This window comes from Pimephales promelas, chromosome 5, assembly GCF_988280905.1.
Source record: "Pimephales promelas chromosome 5, fPimPro1.hap1.1, whole genome shotgun sequence".
NCBI classification, from domain to species: Eukaryota; Metazoa; Chordata; class Actinopteri; order Cypriniformes; family Leuciscidae; genus Pimephales; species Pimephales promelas.
The window spans coordinates 280,527-296,105 of NC_142773.1; the positions used below are offsets into that span (position 1 = coordinate 280,527).

The 15,579-nt window shown below is 37.5% G+C and overlaps 3 protein-coding genes across 6 annotated transcripts in view; 2 read left to right on the forward strand and 1 right to left on the reverse strand.

The window, feature by feature from the left end:
- LOC120479134 (tensin-3) overlaps positions 1-2,622 on the forward strand; it is a 36,774-nt gene extending 34,152 nt beyond the window's left edge. For all 3 annotated transcript variants that reach the window (XM_089130745.1, XM_089130746.1, XM_089130744.1), the window contains 2 exons: positions 1,572-1,601; positions 1,676-2,622. In XM_089130745.1, the coding sequence (XP_088986871.1) occupies positions 1,572-1,601; positions 1,676-1,817 (172 nt within the window). In that variant the 3' untranslated portion in view covers positions 1,818-2,622. The remainder of the gene's footprint in view (positions 1-1,571; positions 1,602-1,675) is intronic.
- A 1,620-nt stretch (positions 2,623-4,242) lies between these two features.
- LOC120479128 (stonustoxin subunit alpha) lies at positions 4,243-11,053 on the forward strand. Of its 2 annotated transcripts, none has more exons than XM_089130754.1 (4): positions 4,243-4,363; positions 9,718-9,899; positions 10,081-10,116; positions 10,208-11,053. In XM_089130754.1, the coding sequence occupies exons 3-4, from the start codon at positions 10,083-10,085 to the stop codon at positions 10,729-10,731; spliced, it is 558 nt and encodes a 185-aa protein (XP_088986880.1). In that variant the 5' UTR covers positions 4,243-4,363; positions 9,718-9,899; positions 10,081-10,082; the 3' UTR covers positions 10,732-11,053. The 2 variants fall into 2 exon arrangements, with proteins under 2 accessions (XP_088986880.1, XP_088986879.1); XM_089130753.1 differs by having other exon boundaries at positions 4,260-4,591.
- A 96-nt stretch (positions 11,054-11,149) lies between these two features.
- Positions 11,150-13,792, reverse strand: LOC120479127 (uncharacterized). Its single transcript, XM_039671407.2, has 2 exons — positions 13,318-13,792; positions 11,150-12,239 (listed from the first exon to the last, which is right to left on the reverse strand). The coding sequence occupies exons 1-2, from the start codon at positions 13,388-13,390 to the stop codon at positions 11,467-11,469; spliced, it is 846 nt and encodes a 281-aa protein (XP_039527341.2). The 5' UTR covers positions 13,391-13,792; the 3' UTR covers positions 11,150-11,466.
- Positions 13,793-15,579: the final 1,787 nt, after the last annotated feature.

Here is a 15,579-nt window from a genome sequence, read left to right on the forward strand (position 1 = left end):
ATTCAGAAAAACAGAGGAAAAACTTTTTTTCTCATGAAAAATTAACTCATTAATTCAGAAAAACAGAGCAAATTTTTTTCGCATGAAAAATTAACTCATTAATTCAGAAAAACAGAGCAAAAACTTTTTTTCTCATGAAAAATTAACTCATTAATTCAGAAAAACAGAGCAAATTTTTTTCTCATGAAAAATTAACTCATTAATTCAGAAAAACAGAGCAAAAACTTTTTTTCTCGTGAAAAATTAACTCATTAATTCAGAAAAACAGAGCAAAAAAAATTTTCTCATGAAAAATTAACTCATTAATTCAGAAAAACAGAGCAAATAAATGTTCTCATGAAAAATTAACTCATTAATTCAGAAAAACAGAGCAAAAACTTTTTTTCTCATGAAAAATTAACTCATTAATTCAGAAAAACAGAGCAAATTTTTTTCTCATGAAAAATTAACTCATTAATTCAGAAAAACAGAGCAAAACCTTTTTTTCTCATGTAAAATTAACTCATTAATTCAGAAAAACAGAGAAAAAATTTTTCTCATGAAAAATTAACTCATTAATTCAGAAAAACAGAGCAAAAACTTTTTTTCTCATGAAAAATTAACTCATTAATTCAGAAAAACAGAGCAAATAAATTTTCTCATGAAAAATTAACTCATTAATTCAGAAAAACAGAGCAATTTTTTTTCTCATGAAAAATTAACTCATTAATTCAGAAAAACAGAGCAAAACCTTTTTTTCTCATGAAAAATTAACTCATTAATTCAGAAAAACAGAGGAAAAAAAATTTTCTCATGAAAAATTAACTCATTAATTCAGAAAAACAGAGGAAAAATTTTTTTCTCATGAAAAATTAACTCATTAATTCAGAAAAACAGAGGAAAAAAAATTTTCTCATGAAAAATTAACTCATTAATTCAGAAAAACAGAGGAAAAATTTTTTTCTCATGAAAAATTAACTCATTAATTCAGAAAAACAGAGCAAAAAAAATTTTCTCATGAAAAATTAACTCATTAATTCAGAAAAACAGAGCAATTTTTTTTTCACATGAAAAATTAACTCGTTAATTCAGAAAAACAGAGGAAAAAAAATTTTCTCATGAAAAATTAACTCATTAATTCAGAAAAACAGAGCAATTTTTTTTTTCTCATGAAAAATTAACTCATTAATTCAGAAAAACAGAGGAAAAAAATTTTTCTCATGAAAAATTAACTCATTAATTCAGAAAAACAGAGGAAAAATTTTTTTCTCATGAAAAATTAACTCATTAATTCAGAAAAACAGAGCAAAAAAAATTTTCTCATGAAAAATTAACTCATTAATTCAGAAAAACAGAGCAATTTTTTTTTCACATGAAAAATTAACTCGTTAATTCAGAAAAACAGAGGAAAAAAATTTTTTCTCATGAAAAATTAACTCATTAATTCAGAAAAACAGAGCAATTTTTTTTTCTCATGAAAAATTAACTCGTTAATTCAGAAAAACAGAGTAGATTTTTTTTTCTTCAAGTGAATGCAATACGCCTCCGTACGATCTATGGGCGTTTTCATGTTTCTCCGTGTTCATCCACAGGTGGAGACGAGACGGCTGCAGCTCAGCGAAGTGAGTACGACGGTGTTTGGGGTGTAACTCATTCATCATGTTAACAGGAGTAACAGCTCTTCCCTCCCCGGCAGGATCTTTGGCTTCGTGGCTCGTAAAGCGGGCAGCGGCATGGAGAACGTGTGTCACCTGTTCGCGGAGCACGACCCCGAGCAGCCCGCCAGCGCCATCGTCAACTTCGTCTCCAGAGTCATGATTGGCTCACAGAAGGTGTGACGTCATGAAGAGGGCGTGGCCTGCCGAGATTTCCTCCAATGAGCTGAAATGGACTGATCACATGACTAACCTTCTGAAATGAAACATGTACATTGTTCTGTATATTTTTGTATTGAAAGTGTATGTATCGTGGGGACAGATTCAAAGGAATTAAATAAATCTCAATATATATGTATGAACTTTTTAAAATTATTTTTTAGTTTTCTGTGATTTAATGTATTCTACCACTGATGACATAAACCAAAAGCGTCTTTATAATGTCATTGCGTTTAAGATGTCTATATATTTAGTATGTCATCTTGCAAATCTCCATTTGCCAAGTTTTTCTAGAGAAAAAAAAATCTGAATTGTTTATACTTCATGTTATGCATATGAAATATTGTGTAATGTCTTGACAGAATCAGTCCTCACGTCTCCTGCAGGTTGTGGTTGTGAACTTGTGTATCTTATCTTTTCTTCTTAGATGCTGTTTTTATATAAATTGATAGTATTGGTGAAGAAGAGACGGCTGTCACGTACTTTGGTTATGTGACGTACAGTAATTTGATGAGAATTGGGCTTGGTGCTTCTGTGGTTTAATGGATCCTCAGATAACACAGAACTGAGCCGCTGTCACATCTACAGCCTTTTATGCATTAATGTAACGACTACATTTACAGTCTACAGTGAGACACAAACTACTTTTAAGGGCTCTGATTGTTTATGCTTGGATCTTGTTGAAGTCACTGGTGATTTTCACAACGACACACACTCAATCTCTGAATACTGAACAGAAAAAAATTAAAGATTTGTGTTTTATTTTCAAGTTTTCAGTACTGAATGTGTAATTCATGTTCATCTGTGTCCTTCAACCCGTAAAAATGAAGAGTACAGACAGAAACTGTTATGATTTGATTCATTTTCAGATCGCAGACATTTGTCTGCTCATCTGTGCTGTTTCTGTAATCACAGGATTGTGTTAGCCTGGCAAAAATCCTGTTAAACATCATCACTGCGTAAAAGACACTCTGAGCCAAATTAATAACGAGAAGTATTTATTATTGTAAGAATAGGTCCAGTCTAGTACACAGAAGCTACGCTGTGCAAGAGAGTGACACAACAGGAGATATGAGACAGCCTTTATACTGGATGTTTGATGACATGAGTGTTGTTTCTCTTCAGATCCTCTAGAGGAGGCTGTTAGTGCATCTTCACAGTCCATTTCCAATTCTGCTGCTGAACTCTTGAAACAAGGAGCAGGTGAGTCCAAAACAACATTCAGGACAATAACTGAGCGATGCCCACATGGATGTTGGACAGATGACTGCTAAGGCTCAGCTCCTGTCGGCCGACTGTCCTGCACAGTTCATCTCCTACCCTAATCAAACACACCTGCCTTTAATTTTCCAGTGATCCTGAAGACCTTAATTGGTTGCTTCAGGTGTGTTTGGTTAGGGTTGGAGATAAACTGTGCAGGACAGTCGATCGGCAGGAGCAGGGTTGGGCACGCCTGACATAGACACCCTCCATCACTCCACCTGCCCTAATGACGCCCTCAAAAAAATTGCATTGCTTCATAAATTATTGTATCTATAAGCAGACTGATCTCATCAAGTAACTGTTGTATGTCCAATTCATAATCTTGTCATTATCACATCCTTTTTGCTGTTATTGGTTTGTTCTTTCCACCCCCTCATTGCTTGGTGTGCTACACAAATGTCTTCCTCTTATCATGGTTTCTTTGTCCTATATGCTCTGCCACCCCTTTATCACTCAGTCCCAGTCCGCTTTCTGATCTCAGGATAGTTCAACGACTCCTTTGCTAGTTTATGGGCATGGGCTGGCACACACACAAATCTCACCCTTACTTACGCCGAAGAGTTTTATGGTTTTATGGTATATCTCTTGCCTTAAGATGTTCCACTCTCTGGACTTTGCAGAGCTGATTGTGAGCCATATCACACTGCTATTGTAAAGCTAATGATATGGCCATCAGTTCTGTTATATTATTTATTTCAACAAGAAAAATGTGCAAAAAAACATTAATTAAAGATGCTTTACACCAGATTTAGCTTAAGCTAGTTTCCATCTGCAGTCCTCGAGCCGGTGAATTACAACAGAAAATATACAATATAAAATGTACCAAGAATTGAATTCTTGATTCCAACAATTGTATTTTTACTAGTGAAATGTAACCAAAGGCTGCCATTCAAAACCAATCGTTGATATCAATAATTTATATCCTGGAAATGAATAAACGCTAAAACGGCTTGCCACAGAGAACGACACTCATTTTTTATTTGAAGGTGATATTTTATTAAACTGTCGCCATTATTTTATGCTACTGCATTTCAGAGCATACATTTTATAAAAAAAATATATTTATGGAAAGTCAAAACATAACTGGAGAATCTCTGTACTTGCGGTAGTCCGCGCATGCGCAGTATCAGCTGCTCGTGCTCATCGCTTCTCTCAGTTCAGTGAACTGTTGAGTTATTACTAGAGTAAGATACTCGGGGATATTGGTGTATTATTACTTGTCGGAGGGACTGTCAGGAATGCTGAAAGTGAGTAACTTTAGAAAAATGTGGATGTGACTCAAGACGCGAACTGTTTTGAACGATTCAGTCCGATTTGGTGAACTGGTTCGACCGGTTCATTAAAACGAATCAACCGGTTCAAAAGAACGATTTGGTCCGGACATCACTAATGAAGATAGCTATTACAACACACCTTTAACTCAAAACTGCTGCGCTGATTCAGTCACCCGATTATCTTCAACAGACACGCAGTCGGTGAGTACTAGAAACTATGAATATTAATATTAGGAGACAAAGGTTGAACAGTTAAATCTATAATCTGTTGTCCAGCCGAGATCTCCACAGATGATCATGAAGCAATCTGAGTTATGAGGAGTTATGAAAGCAGTGTTTTCGGTTTACTTTCACTTTGTAAGGGAGCAAAGGAGATCGTCGATATGATTTAATCGCTTTAAGTTTTTTATTAAATAACTTTTAATTGCGGTTCATCTCAGATCTGATGACGCATGACCATCCATATGATGGGGGGGGGGGGATAACAACACATAAAGTAGACAGTTCAGCTGTTTCTGTCAATGTTGGCTTTTGTTTTCGCATTTAACACATCTAACAAAACTTTGTTAAATGTGTGTGTGTGTGTGTGTGTGTGTGTGTGTGTGTGTGTGTGTGTGTGTGTGAGAGAGAGAGTCATTTACGTCATCACGCGGATGTTCATAGCTGTGTGTGTGTGTGTGTGTGTGTGACACCAGTCATTTACGTCATCACGCGGATGTTCATATCTTTGTGTGTGTGTGTGTGTGTGTGTGTGTGTGCGTGCGTGCGTGCTACGCCGTGTAAACAACGGATGTTCATAGCTGTGTGTGTGTTTTGATTGAACAACAATTACAGATCTGGAAACAAATAATAACAAAGAAACAGTTGCTAGGGTTAAGGATAGAAAATAATAGACCAAACAAGCAATAAAATGCGTTGATATTTCACAAAATCTTAATTAATAATAATAATAATAATTATAATTTTTTCACAGAAAAAAGAGGTGTGCTAAACTTACGCCAATGAATGTGGAACTTAAATATAATCACATTTCATTTTCCAGACTAATTTCATATTTAAAAATAAATAAATACAAATATTCATATAACAATAGAAAGTTGCATTCCAGTTTGTCATTAATAAATGTAGACTTTCCACCATAACCTGTTTGTATATTATCGTCAGTGCCAAGAAATATGACGTACGGTTGCAAAAAAACAAATTCACATCCGTCTTTATTAGACTTGGTTGGGTAAAACTCTTAAGTGAAATTTCTTTGACATTATTTGTAATAATGTATTTATTAGGTAACAGGCCTTACTGTAATTAATAGTTCCAATAAACCTTGATTAATATTTGACACTACAGGGAACGTACAGCCTTATTATTTGGTTGAAAACAAACTTCACCACAGACGTATCATGAATAGAGTTTAGATTATAGAGTAGAGCTGTGCATGAGGAGAAACGCCCGAGCAAACAGCAGCAGATACACACCCTGCGTAACCCAACAAAAGAGAAAGCCATCCACAACTATCCTCTCAGCGACACGAGAGACAGAAACTGGCAACCTTGCCTAACTCCTCTTTCCAGATCAGATGCCTGCTGTTATTATGTCATTTCTCAGAACTGTCTCCACCTGCATAAAGAGTTTTCCTGGCATTACGGGAATAAACAGCAACACATAAAAGGATGTTCAACAGAATCAAAGGTATAACGCTATCATCTTTTATAAGGTCAGAAATTATTAACCCTCAAACTGTATTCACTTTATAGCCTTTAATCCTGTAATTGTGGACACGTGGGCACAGAGGACTCAGGTGGGATCCTAATTTTTATTTATTATAAATGTTATATAAGTTTTGTCTATCCATTTATGGTGGTTTTTTTTATTTTGGGGCTATTTTTGAATTTATTTGCTTCAAAAAGTACCATATTTTCTATGTAAATTATGCTTATTTTATGTTTTTTATTTTTTTACTACATTAAAATGTCATCCCAATAAGTTCTTAGAGCTAAAACCTGAAGATGAAGTGACTTTGCTGTCACCTGGTGTCTCATTTTTTTACAGTTTTTCCCATTCATTTCTATGGGTGCCCATTTTTGACCCAAATACAAGATTAAGAAGTTTTTTTTGTTTTTAAAAAGTTTTTTTAAAATTATTTAGGAGGCAAACTAAGGAAAAGTAGCCAAGTCTTGTACCGCTCAGATCAAGGGAAGTATTTTTAAAAAATAAATCAAAACTATTGTGCCCACATTTGTCCAGAATACGGTTTTAGGGTTAAACATTTGTCTCATAAACCCAGATTGATTTTCATCAATAATGGAATAGTAATTTGAAGCTTTGGGCAAAGACATGAGCAAATATTTATAGTCATTCATTATTCAACAGAGTAAGGGTCTCCAGTCATCGATAAGCAAATGATTATCCCTTGTTCATAGTTGTGGGAATCTCAGAAAACTGCTCATCGTTACCGGCTGATTTATTACAGTTATTAGCTTAATCTCCATAATAGTTATTGGGAAATAATCACATCACTTTTGGTCCTCTTCAGTAATTGTTTTTACATTCTTAAAATGTTTACAAAAAGATGTCCTATAATGCTCACTGAATTTAGAAGTGTATAAATTAGAGTATTAATTATAGCAAAAGCTAGAAATGTCAAAATGATCTGTAATAGATCCAGTAATATTCATTTTAGAAACAGAATTTAGTTTAACCCTCGACTTTTCAAGTTTAGAAAGATGATCCGAGATCTGCAGAGAGTCATTATTAAAACGCTTAGTAAAAAACTAAACCAAAGCCTTACGCTTAACCTTTTCTCTTAAACCCCTGGCATCAAAGAAAATATAATAAAAAATGACATAAACAACTAACTCTGAAACCACTAAACAGAAAAAAACCTTGTAAGCTCTAATAAACAGTCAGTTATATGAGATTAAAGGTCATCACATAATGAAGCGCCATAAAGTCTTGTGTTGTGTGCAAATAAGCACCTCTTAAAGGGATAGTTCACTTTGAAATTAATGTTTGATATGTTTTATCTTACCTCAAGGGCATCCAAGATGTAGGTGTCTTTGTTTCCACAGTATTTTCAATTTTGACATTTTTAGGTCAATAATCATTTGCAATTTGATTTTGGTTGTGTATTCAGGAGCTCCTGATTTTACACACAGGAGGTAGTCTGGATGAGGCTGTTAAGGGACACATCACCTTTCTCATCCTGGCACCAGTCTTACAGTAGCGTTAGCTAATAATAATAATAAAAAAAGACAGAGAACGATCCGTTACCAACGCAGTTTTAAAAAAAAAATCAAGTAGAATTTCTATAACTGTGTGTTGAACTGATAATCACTCTTTTGTGTGTTAAACACAATCTACTTAATACAGACAACTTCATTATAAAGAACAAAAATTATATTATAAACTAGATTAGTGGGTAACTAATTTTAAATTTCAGAATTTTATAAAATCAGAACATTGGAAAAAAATGAGTGGGGAACAAATAAGAGACAAATCTGGTAACACGTTACACATTGCTCTTTGTATTGTTGTAAAATACATTCATGAAAAACAAGATAAAAATCAAAAAGATCAATTATTTTATAGTCTACTATAAAATTAACAAAATATATATAGTAGAGCCCGACCGATAAAGGATTTTGAAGGCCGATACAAATATTTCTTGGTTTTAAAATCCGATATATCGGCCGATATTTTTATTTATACATTTTTTATTTCAGAAACGCGCAACAAAATATTAACAGATTTCCCTAACATTAGTTACTTGTAGTTAATTATGAGTTTTAACTAAAATAATATGATAATGCATAACTGGTTCTCTGTGGCTGGATCAGCAGGTTGCGGGATGTGTGGCGCGTAGTCTCAGCCTCAGACGTCACGCCCACGGAACGTTGGCTAAACGTCTGATGCATATGGTACACTTAACTGGAAACACTTCAGGAATGTCGAAGTCGTCATCTGATTGGTTGAATTTTATCGGATTTCCGGGGGGCGTCAGTGTCGCGTTTATTTTCGGTCCGCCGGGAAACAAAGCGCAGAAGTGTGATTGCAGAAGAAAAACTGTTGTGTTTATGAGTGACAATGAGCATTAATCAAGATCAGCTAAACGTAGTTGTATGTCCCCTCCATCTATTATGGAAGATCAAGTGAAGTGCTTAATTGCGAAGGGGATATCAGCCGCGTTTGTGGGCAAACATGAAACAACAGACGCTGACATCGCAGCTGGCCGAGATTCAGTATTCATAGGGCGCACACTGGATTATAAGGTGCATAAGATACTGCAGAGTCAAACGTTTGACTGCGAGTATTCAATGTGCGGCGGCTCGCTGACAGCTAACGTTACAGCTGGCTGTTTTGAATGAGACGAGCCGGTTACTGTGAACGGGGAGCGCTTTATGAACATAACTGTGACGCACGAGCAGCGCCGGGGACAGTGTGTCTGAGTGAGCGCTCGTGAGCACGTGATTTACACACATAACCTGATTTATACGAGGTTGAACTGGCCGTGTGACAAAGCGGGCATAAGATGGACATGAGCGCGAGTTCGTGGGTGAATTTAATAACGCGGACCGTTGTTAACGAGCGCCTCCGGTGACTGCTGCTGAGTGACTGACTTGTCGCACGCCGGTCTGATGTTGTGGGGACATTTCCACGCCCCGAAACGTGACGCTGAATGAAACGAACTGTAATTGGTTGTTTGACATGTCGGTCAAACGGCCTTATGGGCGGGCCTTGGCCAAAGAAAGCTGCTATGAATTCCAGACCTTCAGCCGTCAGTCTGAAGGTCTGGCTACGCGAGACTATGTGGCGCGTTGCCGACAGGAACGGTGTAGAGCGCCCTCTGCTGGACAAACTATACAACTCAAACACTCATGACATGTTCGAAGTGTGTTTCGTCTGTTTTTATTTTATTTTTGAAATATTCATTTATCGGCCATTATAACTGCCGATACCGATATTTTAGAAAATGCCTAATATCGGCCGGCCGATGTATCGGTCTGGCTCTAATATATAGCACAAATGTAGCTATAGCACAGCTGTTTAATGAGGCAACAACATATGATAGGACAGAACAGAACTAAAAATACTATTAATAATCTTTCATTGCGCAAAAGTATTAATGATATGATTAAAAGAAAGACTGCATTAGAGTGCGGCACACGGCACTTATGCGCATCGCGAGCGCTGAATGAACAGCGCGCAGCTCTATTTAAACTACGTTACGCATTGAAAAGTTCAAAGCACAAAGGAAATACATATGGATGCATAGTGTATTATACAGTATCTATCTATGCAATAGTTTATTGAATCTTTTCTTTTAACAGTTTTAAATTTCAGTTACTGTGACAGACACACACACCGCTCTGTCCTGAAGTGCAGGAGTGGAGAACCAGCCGGAGGAGCTGAGGAGCCGATGAAGACTTTACTCGGACTGGATTGGAGTCTGGAAAGCAGTCCTTGATCCGCTACAGTGAGAGTGAAGCCAGTGACGCCACACCGTCTGCAGGTAAGAGTCATACACACACTGTTTCTCAGATCAGGAGCTTGTCCCTTACCTAATCCCTCTACTGATGTAAACAGCAGACACATCTCTAAAGATCTTCTGTGTTGGAGGATTCCTGCATCTGTTAGTAATGGCTTTCTCTTGACACGATGATCACACTCTCAATATCTGTTGACTTCCACAGACATGGCTCCCAAGACCAGGAGCGACTTCCTTCAATGTAAGAAAACTCTCCGAGTAGAAGCTGAGAGAAACTGTAGTGAACATGAAGATCAGATTCATAACTCCTGATTGTGTTTTCTGCCCATCAGACGCCCATCCGCTCACTCTGGATCTGAACACGGTGAACAAACACCTCCAGCTGTCTGAGGGGAACACACTGATCTCCGGCAACTTCAGCGAGCTCCAGTCGTACCCCGACCATCCGGACCGGTTCGACTCGTACGAGCAGGTGTTGTGTAGCGAGAGTGTGTGTGGCCAGCGCTCCTACTGGGAGATCGAGTGGCGCGGCGGCGTGTCCATATCGGTGTCGTATAAGAGCATCGGCAGGAAGGGATGGGGGGATCGCTGTGGCTTCGGCTTTAATGATCAGTCCTGGAGTCTGGACTGCACTCCCTCCGGTTACTCCTTCATACACGACAACAGAGAGACCAAACTGCGGGCCGTGCCCAGCCGTAGAGTAGGGGTGTATGTGGATCACGGCGCAGGAACTCTGTCCTTCTACAGCGTCAGCAGAGACACCGCCAGCCTCATACACACCGTCCACACCACGTTCACACAGCCGCTCTATCCCGGCTTTTATGTTTTTCTTGGATCGTCAGTGAAACTGTGTTGATGAGAACAGACTACAGAGAGATTCTACCCATAATGCTTTGGGCCACATGATAAGTCAGTATCAGTGAGACATTATAAAGTCTTTTATTTTCTCTTCATTACATTAATAACACATCAGTGTGTGTATCTGTGGTTTGTTGATGAAGCTTCATTTAGCTTAATAGTTGAGGTACATCAGTCATTCATCATTTATGTAGAATTGGGATTTGTTAAACATATTTTAATCCTGGTGTATTTTAGAGGTTTAAGCACTTTTATATTTGTACTATTTTCCCAGTTATTCTTTCAATCAAATAAAAAATGAATGAAACTGATACATCAAAGCACTGTGGTACTCTTATTGATCAAACCTGAGGAGTCCTGACACACACACACACCAGCAAGATGCTTCGATGCGGCCACTGGGGGGCGCTACACCTGACCGAGACCCACGAACTTAAACACGTGATCCTGTTGAAGGACTCTGTTACAACTCCGTCTTTTGCTCATCCATCTCTAATTATAGATCTCCGTTTCCTCAATTAACAACTGTTTAATTGAAGACATTAAACTATTAAGCTGTAGAAATAATTTACAGACTAAGAGTTTTTGAATGGCACCATATCATCATTTTATTCATTTAAAAGTGTTTTTAATGCTGAACATAAAAAAAAGGCATCCCTTCACAACTCCAGGCATGTTTCAATTATTTGTTTATATTCTGAACTAATACATTCATGTCTCCTGACTGCCTTTTTCACTGCAGGTAATGTGTTTTGGTAGACGACCCTGTTATATTGCTCTGTTGGGACACATTTGCTCCTGAGGGAAAACCAGCTGGGATCATGAACTTTTCTAGGGACCTGTATTTATTATGCAAGAATGATTTTAAATGTCTTTGAAGGGTAGACATTTGGCTGAAACTCTTGTCACATGAAGCGCAGTGAAACGGCTTCACTTCACTGTGAACGACCTCGTGGGCTTTCAGTAACGACGACTGACTAAAGGCTTTTCCACACTGAGAACAGATGAAAGGCTTCACACCGGAGTGTTTTCTTAAGTGAAGGTTAAAGCTTGGTTTCTGTGTAAAACCTTTCCCACACTGCGGGCATGTAAAAGGCTTCTCTTCAGCGTGAGTTTGCATGTGTTTCCCAAGGGCTCCTTTCTGCGCGTAACTCTTCCCACATTGACTGCATGAGTAAGGCTTCTCTCCAGTGTGGATTCGGATGTGTTCTGTGAGACTTCCGCTTTGTTTAAACCCTACTCCGCAGTAACTGCATGTGAAAGGTCTTTCTCCAGTGTGAATCCTTATGTGATCCTTAAGGCTTCCTTTGCATGTGAAACTCTTTCCACACTGAAGGCAGGTGCATGATGGCCTTTTAGCTTTAGATCTTTGAGGTCTTTTCCGAGGATCGTTCTTTTTAGTCTTTAAACCAGAAGATTTTTTTCTTCTTGTGATATTCTGAGTTTCTTCCTCTTCACTTTCCTCTTCACTCAGTTCGTCACTTTCCTCTTCCACTTTCATCAGATCTGAAAGGAAAAAATTCAATTAAATTCCCTTTTTCAAAAATACATTAAATTAAATATAAAATTTCATAGTAAAAAAAAAATAATATTGTCAAAAGTGGCAATTCCTTAAGGATTATCAATACATTATAATATATTCACACAACACATTATTCTGTATATTTTCAAATATTGAGAATGAGGAGGTGACGTCACGCGTATAACTCCGCGGTGCATTGTGGGAGGGATCCGCCATTTTGGGAGGACACGCTATCCGTTGTCATGGTTACTTCGACCGTGAGACTGAGAGAAATAGCGACAGAGAAGGAGTGCAGCTTGATATTTGTTTGCATTTTTGCGATAAGGCGTGGTTTCTTGGGAATAAATGAAGCAAAAGGAAAGGGTCTCTATCGGGAGAGACTATACAATGCTAAGCAGCGTTATTTAGAGAAACTGTTGGTGCTGTCAGTTTATCCACAAGCAGTTTTTCTAAATAAAGCTGTCTAGCTTTGTTATAAAACCACTTTAATTTCTCTTCCTTCTCCATATCTTACAAAGACACTGCCGTGTATCGCTAAAATGTAAACAAATACTGCGCTGTGCTGTCTCTCTCTCTCGCTATTTCTGGCATATTTAGTCGCGCCTCTGTGTAGTTCTGAAGGCGTTGCCCCTGGCAACCGATAGTGTATCCTCCCAAAATGGCCGACCGGCCCAGACCCCGCCCAAATCGGCACGTGACTCCTCACTCTCTCTACTGTTAAACCATTTCATGAGTTCATAGGTCATTCGGGAAATGTACGGCAGGGCAAAGCAGTGAGAAACAAGGAAACTGATCCAATGCGATTGTTAAAGTGTTCATAAATCATGCCCAATCAAAACACGTGTTTTTTTTTTTAATGCGGGATTTGTGTTTTGGTAAATATTAGTTAAACGTGTAGAAACACAGATTTCCAGATCGTCAGCTGAACTCACAGATCATGAAGACGGATCTCGTTTTAGATCGCGATATAATGCGCGACTATCGTTATAGTGCACACACACACACACACACACTCGCAGTTCCAGACACTATGATCATCGCTACTGAAGAAAGATCGCTAACCTGTCTGTTCCTCCTCAGTATCTTCTCCTTCACTCATGTCTTCTTCACGCTCCTCTTTAATAAACTCCGTCATCTCAGCAGGAGATTCAGCTGTTGCTCATGGACTCGCTCTTCTCCAGTGTGTGTGTGTGTGTGTGTGTGTGTGTGTGTGTGTGTGATGGTCAGGAGGATCTGATATGTGCTTATATCGAGGAACTGAAGCTCTGATGAATGGGCACTTCTTCTTTATGAACGGACACTGTCGGGGCTTGAGTACGTAAGTTCTACTTTGTGTGTGTGTGTGTGTGTGTGTGTGTGCTGATGGGGGAGGAAACCAATCGAATTCCTTTCTCCACTTGTGTGTGTGTGTGTGGATGGGGAGGGATCATAGATCAAAGAGGTCGATTTCTACACGGGGCGGGCTTTCCCTTTTACCACCAGAGCCATGCGTCTGTCTATGGGCTTTCCTAGATCCGAAGATCAAAGTATATTGTCATCAGGTTCCGGTTCCGCTCAGCAGAATAAGAGTCCTCCGCTGATGATGGCGCGTGTTTGTCATAAATAAAGAAATGCAGTCAAATGTAAAATTGAAATAGGTACTTTAACACATGGTCTGTGGTCATGTAGCAGACTGCAAAGATATTGGTCTCTGGTACTAGGGGAGATGGAAAGGATCTTTATTTTCCAACTAGATCGCACTTTTGTTGGGTATACCGAAGAGATGCATTACTTCGTCTGCTAATAAAAAATTGTATAATATTCTTTCCTTTGCTGCCAGGAAAACTATTTTATTTATATAATATAATTAAAATATTTAACTGGATCAGTGATAAATCTCCTTCCCGGCTTAAAGGATGGTACAAGATCATTTTTGAGTTGATTCCCCTGAGTGCCTTATTACATGGGAAAACAGGCCAGATTTACCAAGTCTGGACCACATATCTGGACGCTTTGGAAAATTTTGTTTATTTTATTACAAGGAACATTGTAACTTTCTGGACTTTAAACCTTATTTTTGTCATTCTCTCCATCGTTTGTAAATGTTATTTTATACATGTTAAACATTATCTGTTGTTGCTATTTATTTTATTTTATTACACAAATTTGCATTATTATGGTATGGTCCTGTTTTATATAAAAAAAAATTTATATATAAAAAAAGAGTTTTTATTTTTATTTAATTTATTTATTTTTGGGGGTGGTTGATGTCTTGTTATATTTGTTTTGTACAAAAATTCAATTAAAAAAAGAAATAAAAGAAATGCAGTCAGTGCTTAACTCACAGAGTTCAGTGAAAAAGCCAATATATTCACAGGCTATTCGAAGTTTCTGGATATTCGTGTGCTAAACGTTATTAAAACATAAACTACACTTGTTTACAGTCACAGTAACTTTGACAACGAGCAACAACGCAATTTTCCTTAAATTGAGCTTTATAATATAAATTTGTCTCTAAAAACAGCCGATCGTACGGGACCGTATTGCATTCACCTGAAGAAGAAAACATCTACTCTGTTTTTCTGAATTAATTATCTCAGAATTACAAGATAATTTTTCAAAACAGAGAGAAAACTTGTTCCATGAAAAATGATCTTGTAATTCTGAGATAATTAATTTATTAATTCAGAAAAACAGAGTAGATTTTGTTTCCTCAAGTGAGTTCAATGTTGAGTATAGCTTTACTGAGACACTACTGTCTCCTCCAAATGCAACAGCACTGCCCTCCTGCTGGTTAAACCACAATACGAGTTTTAAACGTGTCTAATCACATTCGTTTTTGAAAAAAAAAATGCTTAATGATTATTTATTATTTAACAAAATCAATTTCACCCTTTTTAGAAAAAAATATTATAACTTCACAGTCACACTGTTGTCCAGCTGCTGTTTTAGAGGAGGTGAATAGTTTTACAGGACTTTAACCAAAGTACTTGAAGAGCCTCAAGAATAACAACAACTTAAGTTGTAAGTATTAGATAATATTGTTTTAAGCACATTTTAAGTGTTTTATGGGGCCACGACGTTTACGCAAAAAACATTATTTGACAAACATGCTGTGGATTTTGTATTATTATATCAAATAAATAAACTTGGTCAAACTTGTTGGCAAGAGAGAGAGAGAGATGTGGGATGAAGTGTGTGAGACTTTTCTCTCAAGGAAACACCGCCATCTTTCATTCAAGAGGAGAAGAGCTGTCAATCATCTCCAGGCCCATCAACTGTGATAAGCCATATCATATCGGTGCGTGGGGTTTATTCCTGGGGCCTGTTTCAGAAAGGAGGTTA

Excerpts from the sequence above, each read along its gene's own strand:
- LOC120479127 (XM_039671407.2), bottom strand. The coding sequence starts at position 13,390 with ATGACGGAGTTTATTAAAGAGGAGCGTGAAGAAGACATGAGTGAAGGA. Across the intron at positions 12,240-13,317 it reads TACTGAGGAGGAACAGACAG|ATCTGATGAAAGTGGAAGAG; the intron begins GTTAGCGATCTT and ends TTTTCCTTTCAG.
- LOC120479128 (XM_089130754.1), top strand. The coding sequence starts at position 10,083 with ATGGCTCCCAAGACCAGGAGCGACTTCCTTCAAT. Across the intron at positions 10,117-10,207 it reads CAGGAGCGACTTCCTTCAAT|ACGCCCATCCGCTCACTCTG; the intron begins GTAAGAAAACTC and ends TCTGCCCATCAG.